Raw genomic sequence first — 7,724 nt, forward strand, 5'->3', positions numbered from 1 at the left:
ACGGTGATAGTTATCCCGTGATTCAATACATCGCGATGCATCACAAAAACATACCATTTGGAGCAGGAAAGAGTTTCAATCTTCCTCGCACGTTCACTTTACTTTTGTCTGAGAGAAGCAGTTCCTAAAAACAGTGTTGGTACTCCTTTTTATAATGATAGGGAAGCAAGTGGACAGATGTCAAAAGAAACAAAAAAATAATTGGTAGAGACCTACACTACTAGTTAAAGGACTGGACAGATCCACTTATTTTTATGATGACTATTTTGCATTTTAGAATAATAGTTAAGTCATCAAAACTATGTAACAATGAACTATTCTTCTTTGTCTAGATTCCAGCTCTGGACTCTGGACATTTATTAACCATCTTCATGAGGAGCATCCTGGGACGGTTTGAAAACAGTATTGAAGGAGTCCACATGTATGCTGGACATATCTGGTCACATGCATTAAAAAAAAAGAACATTAAGATTTTAGTTTTGTAAAGAAATTCATATGTGCTGCAGGCACAGTTTATATTTTGTCAACAAAACTAATTTCAAGCATCGAAGCAGGAGCCTTTAGATCTAAAGGTTTTTAAAATCATGAGAAACAAACTCGGTGTGTCCAAACTTTTGACTGGTAGTGTATCTCTAGATGCCTAATGAAGATGAGTTCACCCTGTTCACACCTGGTATTAAGAAGAGTTTTGGACGATCGGGATCAGACGAGGGATGTTGGCTGTTCCAATGCATTCGATCACATGGAGCAATAAGAGCAATCCGGTCAAATGTGTTTTCGACTACATCCGGAAGTGGTCGAAAATGGACAAGCTAAAAACATCTTAGACCCCGTTTACACCTCTATTTAACGTCATCCACTTGTGATCCGATCGACCAATATTAATCTTAATACCAGGTGTAAACGCGTGATTGTTTCCCCCAAACCACTTCAGTGGAAATCCCGCCCTGCAGCCGGTTCTAAAGTTTTCATTGATCATGTCAATCACTGTACTGATTGCCTACACCAAACACTGATCCCTAAACCTACCCGTCACTGTAACCTAAACCAATGAAATCGGCTGCAGGGCGGGATTTCCGCTGAAGTGGTTTGGGAAAAAATAAATAAATCACGCGGTGTAAACGGCACGAGGATTCAATAATAACACATTCACACACACAGCAGATGGTCTTAAAAAGGTTGAGAACACACACACACACACATATTCTTGTACATCTATCTTTGTGAGGACAATCACTGACACAATGCACTCTCTAGCTCCTTACCATACCCGTCACAACATCACAAGTGCCTAACCTGAACCTAATTATAACCTTATCCCTAAAACAAAGTCTTGACCCTAAAACAGGCCTTTAAAGGAGTCTCAGAAAGTGAGGACCGGCCCAAATGTTCTCACTTTACTCTCTCTGTCCTCACTCTGATGGTCTAAATCTCAAACCGGTCCTCACAAAGATAGTTGTACAAGTACACACAAACACACACAGAATCTGTCCAGCAGAGAGTTCTTGTCTGTAAAGGTGGTAATGCTGTATTTTAAAACAGACTGGTCATCCGCTTACCCACGAGACCTAACAAAAGGGAAAGTACATGAACACTCACAAGATAAGAGCTTCATAAAGAGATATTAATTCTGTTCAAATGACATCATCATCAAAAAAAATAAAAATTCACAAGCCAAATCAACTGTGAGCGAGTGCCTCAGATGTCCTGAGGTCCTTCCTGAGACCGACGCTCACACATTCTGATCTTTTCAGTGTGAAGTCGAGATGTCTTCTCAGTAGAAAACTCAGCTCCAGGCTGATAGAACGAAAGAGACTGCAGTTTATAGAAAAACAAACCCTCCAGAACTAAATTCTGTTTGTTTGCTTTCCATATATGTCGACCATGTATGGATGTGAGCACAATTAAGTGCCCAGGCCTGAAAGATCTGCATGTCTTGATGTTTTGAAGGGTGCGTTTACTGCGCAGCCACTTCCTGGCTGATGAACCGGCGCAGGCGTTCCAGGTACTGGCTGTAGAGCTCGATGTCGTTGTGACCGGCTCCTTCCACCCACAGTGGCTCCACGGCCTTCGGGCAGCGCTCAAACAGGGCCAGACCATGAGAGAAATCAATCACTTCATCCTCCGTCCCATGGATGATCAGCACTGGAGATGTGATTTTAGACACCTTCTCAATGCTGAGAGAGCAGAATCAGACACAACAAAGAGCCATTAAAAGAACCGTCCACCCAGAGATCATTTACACTCCCTAATGCTGTTCCAAATCAGTATGGCTTATATTTTCTGTGGAACTTTTGGAAGAACATACTGGTCTTTTTTACAATGCAATTATACTTTAAAGGGATTGGAGCATTCATGCTTCAAGGACACAAATAACTATAAAAGGTCTATGTATATTCTGAAACCATATGACAGCTTTGTGTTAGGAACAGACCAGATTTGACAGAATTTGCTCGTTTCTACACTGCCGTTCAAAAGTTTGGGGTCTGTAATATTCTCGTTTTTGGGCTGCATTCATTTGATCAAAAAATTCAGCAAAATCAGTCATATTGTGAAGTATTATCAAAATTTTAAATAACCGTTTTCTGTTTTAATACATCTTAAAATGTAATTTATTTGCAAAGCTGCATTTTCAACATATTACCTCAGTGTCACATGATCCTTGAGAAATCCTTCTAATATGCTGATTTGCTGCTCAAGAAACATTTCTTTATATTATCAATGTTAAAAACAGTTTGTTTTCCCAGGATTCTTTGATGAATAGAATGTTCAAAAGAACATCATTTATTTGAAACCGAAATCTATTGTAACATTATAAATGACTTTACTGTCACTTTTGATCAATGCATCCTTTCAGAATAAAAGTATTCATTTCTAAGTCTTACTGACCCCAAACTTCTGAACGGTAATGTATTCCTCAGAATACAAGTCATAAAGGTATAGAACGAAATGGGCGTGAATAAATTATGACTAACCTTTAGTTAGTAAAGAGGTTATATTAGTGTTGTTATTTATCAGACCAGTATAAAAAAGCTAGTATATGCCATCACTGCACTATTTTGCAGTCAAAAAGCTCATTTCTTCATTGATGGTCATTGAAAATTTTGACTAAATGTGTTTTTTCGTATTATTTGTGTATTATTATCAGTGTTTTAACACTGCTAAATTTAAAAGTGAAAGGGAGTGCGATTTTTCCCTCTCTATAAGCTGTGACGTCAAAGTGCACCGTTCATACTAGCAGCAGGACAATCACAGGTACATTCCTTCCATAAATGGAGACTTAAAGCTTTATTTGATCTTATTGGCTCATGAGACATGTTTGAAGACTTCTTTTTGAAGAAATAAATGATATAAACCACACCTATGCCATCAATGCATCACACATCAATTAAGTTCTGTATTAATGCATAGCCTTGAGGGCCTATTGCTTTAAAGGGGACCTATTATGTGCTTTTTCTAAGTCTTGATTTTGTTTTTGGGGTCAAAAACCTAATTTTATTTTTGAATATGAAAAAAATGTACCAAGGTCCAGACCTCGATGACCTCATAGCTGGCTATGGCCATGTATACACTAATGAAACTTAAATGTAAAAAAGCATAATTAGGACCCCTTTGAAAATATTGTGACTGACAGTGTTAAGCACATCTTTGTCATGCTTAGAAAAAGGTTTCCAGTGTTCACTGACTTTGGGAAGGCGTCAAAGCAGTACGTCTTCTTGGTGTCAGGGAAGGCCACCCTCATCCCTGAAGTGAGGGGTGAGTGAAGTACCACGGCAGCACACTCATAACGGGACGCCAGGTCCACGGTGGGCACGGTGCCAATGCTCTGCCCGTAAAGGATTATATTCTCAGGGCTGATGCCATACCTGAGACAGCACGGAAGAGATTTCACAAATGAAATACAAAATGCAATTAAAACAGACCTGAATTTCCATATTGTACCAGTACAGTAGCATGCTTTCTAGTCTCAGGATCTGGACATACCTTGAGCGCAAAGCATGCCACGCAGCGTCTATGTCTGCATACAGATTCTTCTCAGAGGGTTTCCCTGTGCTGACGCCATAACCAGAGTAGTCGTAAGAGAAGATGTTGCAGTTTATACGAGTGCCCAGACCGATGTAGAAGCTGCTCATCTGACCGAGATCCACAGCGTTACCATGAGAAAAGAGCACAGTGTACCTATAGTGCACAAAACAGAGGGATTGGCGTGATTATCCTGTAAGAAAACTTCCTTCTGCTCTGTTCCCAACTCAAAGGATTGGTTTTTCCCACAGGACAATGCTCCATGCCACACAGCCAGGCCAATCAAGGAGTGGATGGAGGACCACCAGATCCCTGTCATGGCCAGACCAATCTCCAGCCCTGAACCCCACTGAAAAACTCTGGAATGTGATCAAGAGGACGGACACAAGGTCGCAAGCCATCAAATAAAGCCAAGCACCTTGAATTTTTGCGCCAGCAGTGGCATAAAGTCAACCAACAGCAATGTGAAAGACTGGTAGAGAACATGCCAAGACACATAAAAGCTGTGATTTGGAAATCAGGGTTATTCCACCAAATATTGATTTCTGAAGTCTTCCTAAGCTAAAACATTAGTACCGTGTTGTTTAAAAATGTATATAAACATGTTTTATTTTTATCACTCGAGGTCTGAAAACATGGCATTTTTTGACCAATTGTAATTGTCTGCCAATAAATGCTCTAAAAGACCTTTTTTTTTTATTTAAAATTTGTAAGGAATGTTGTCATTACTTTATTTTATAAAACAAAAATGTTCATTTTACTCAAACACATACATATAAATAGTAAAACCAGAGAAACTATAAAATTTTGCAGTGGTCTATTAATTTTTTCCAGAGCTGTATTATAATTAGTCTGTGCATGTTTCATTGTTTTAATGACCTCGTAATGTTTAATCAAAATGTATTAAGTCAACTCAATACACTCAACAACCAATGCCAGTTTTTGTTCCTAAAGTCTGGATATACAGAAGGACTACCAGGACAACAACTAAAAAATGCTTTCTACATAATTTTTTTTTTTAAAGTCACCATGAAATAAAAAATTTTTTTAAAAAGAATATTGCCTCATTTATTATAAACAATTTATCTGTGCACATTATTGTTTTTTCTTCGTCTTCAAATTCATGTGTCCTCATAATCAAAATAACTTCCCCTCCCTCTTGCGGTGACATCTCTTCTCTTTCCTGACACGTTTACTGGCCCGAGGGCGGGACAACCCGTCACTCACATTAAATCACAGCAATAGCAAACCACAACCATCCAATCAATTTCTGCATGGATAAAATCAAGCCGCTTCACTCAGATATACGTCGCAATTGCGAAGAAAACACTATTGCAACCTCCGTTTCATGGCGACTTTAAGCTGCTCCTTCCTCACCTTGCGGATGGGGCACAGCGGATGTACATGCATCCCACTCTGTTCCCACGGCTGGAGTGTGTAAGGAAGACCTCGGTTCCGTCTAGCTCCCTCTGGGAATACTGGAACTCTGCTCGCTCAGAGAGGTGCAGCTTCCATCGGCCTTCACCACTCCTGTCACCAGAACCTCCTCCTGCTCCTGCTACTGCTCCTGCTACTGCTCCTCCTCCTCCTCCTCCTCCTGCTCCTCCACCTCCTGCGCCCACGCGAGAGCGCAAACCTGAGGCTCCAAGGTTAGAGGTCACAGGTGAGGTGGACTCCAGGTCTGGCACAAGAGTGTATGTGGGTTCCGGCGGCAGGAAGGCCAGCTTCGCTGCAATCCGGCTCGGACAGGGCGGACAACAGAAGAGTCCGCACAACTCGCTGATGGATAACCCGTTCATTTTCTTCTGCTCAAATTAGAGACCTGTGAAAGATCGCACGGTTTAATTATCATATTTCAAAATATCATTCATATAAGCCAATGCCAACAAAGAATTCCAGCCAAGTGAGAATGTCATTTAATGTTAAGGAGGGTTGACATTTGGATTAAAGAGAGATGTAGATTTGGTCATTGTGTGATTAACCTTTAGAGACATTTTAACGGGGCACCGAAATTAAAGCTGTATTCGGGTTCATCACTACAGCAAGGCTGATGTCAGGAGAGCCCATATTATTATCACAAAACTAAATCACAGATCAGAGCTCACAGCCTTAATTCAGAAAAACAATCTAAGCGTGCAGCGGCTGAATGAATATTAAAAAGGGGGAAAGTGATTTTGTGTAAAAGCTTACTGACAGCTAAGTCAAATAACTAAAGTATTGTGTGTGTCCGTGTATATATATATATGTATAAATTTAACAAGTTTATAATATACCAACTACTAAGAAATTGTGAAATGTGTGTATTTCTTGGACTTTCCACTAAATATTAGTATAATATTAAAATATAATTTGTAACTAAAAAAAACATTAAATTAAAATGGTACGCAAAAAAATAGATAGATAGATAGATAGATAGATAGATAGATAGATAGATAGATAGATAGATAGATAGATAGATAGATAGATAGATAGATAGATAGATAGATAGATTCCATGGGAAATTGTATTGCATTAGCAGCACTGTATGATACAATATAAAATACAATAAATATAAAATATGATAAGATACAAAATATACACAACACACCATTTGCACAATACACAAAAAGGTAGGCTATCCATTGCACAAATGCATTTAAACTGCACACCACATGTATCTAAATGATTTAGAAAAGTGCATTAGTTTACTCTTGATATGACCATACATAATCCACTTTTGAAAAATAATCCAGCCAATATGAATTGATATCTAGGCAGTTAGCACTAGCTGGATTTCTGGCCAAATAAATCAAAGACATCACTTACCAAAAAGGTATTGTAATACAAAATGGGCTTTGGCTACCTACAGATACAGTAAACGCTAACAGTTTGATCCGTATTGATTGGAAATAGGCAGTAGGATGACAAACATCTTGCTAAATATGGCAGGAATCAGCCCGGCATTAGCACCAACACTGGTGTTGTCATCTGTCGGGCAAAAAAACGAAGGCAGCGCCGGATATGCCGCATTTCACAATAAAAGCCCTTTAACCGGAAAAGTTTATTTGTAATGTTTGTAATGGGTTTGTCTTGGAAGTACATTATGAGAATAATTCAACTCCTAATAATTATAAATATAAATAATACAATTAATTACGCATAGATATTAAATATTTATTTTTAAACCAGTTACTTTACTGGTAAAAAAACAAAAAAGAAAACGTATTATTGCCCAATATTAATATTAATATAAATGTGATCTTTTAACCACAAATAAACTTGTTTATTCAAAATTTTGTTTTGATTTTGGGCTCGTTCAATGCTCATGGACAATATTTGGAAGTGGATGAGCCTTTTTTTTCTACAGAGTAATCTCCCATTATGATCATTCACAATGTAAAAATTATTATGATCAATAAGTTATGACAAAATATGTTTTTACATTGCTTTAACTCATCAAACTCAGTTAAGCAATTTTCAACTTTTCACACGATTCAATTCATTTTTTAAGTCAATTAATGTCATTTAAGTTGAAATGACTTAAACATCCAAGTTGACAGTACATAAAAAAAATTCACAGTGCAGAGACTCCCCAAAGTAAAATACAAATTATATTCATTATCATTTTATGATGTACGAGAAGAAACAAAACAACATTGCCTTATTCACTAAAGTTAGATATTTTTATGGCTAAAACTAAAACAAACAAAGAAAGTTAAGAT

At 38.1% G+C, this 7,724-nt stretch overlaps 1 protein-coding gene across 1 annotated transcript; it reads right to left on the minus strand.

Annotated features, from left to right (window-relative positions):
- Positions 1 to 1,515: 1,515 nt before the first annotated feature.
- Positions 1,516 to 7,011, minus strand: abhd17aa (abhydrolase domain containing 17A, depalmitoylase a). Its single transcript, XM_056253455.1, has 5 exons — positions 6,829 to 7,011; positions 5,401 to 5,845; positions 3,985 to 4,179; positions 3,687 to 3,866; positions 1,516 to 2,177 (listed from the first exon to the last, which is right to left on the minus strand). The coding sequence occupies exons 2-5, from the start codon at positions 5,820 to 5,822 to the stop codon at positions 1,958 to 1,960; spliced, it is 1,017 nt and encodes a 338-aa protein (XP_056109430.1). The 5' UTR covers positions 5,823 to 5,845; positions 6,829 to 7,011; the 3' UTR covers positions 1,516 to 1,957.
- Positions 7,012 to 7,724: the final 713 nt, after the last annotated feature.

This window comes from Rhinichthys klamathensis, unplaced genomic scaffold (genome assembly GCF_029890125.1).
Source record: "Rhinichthys klamathensis goyatoka isolate OS25496 unplaced genomic scaffold, OSU_Roscu_1.1 h1tg000105l_1, whole genome shotgun sequence".
NCBI lineage: Eukaryota > Metazoa > Chordata > Actinopteri > Cypriniformes > Leuciscidae > Rhinichthys > Rhinichthys klamathensis.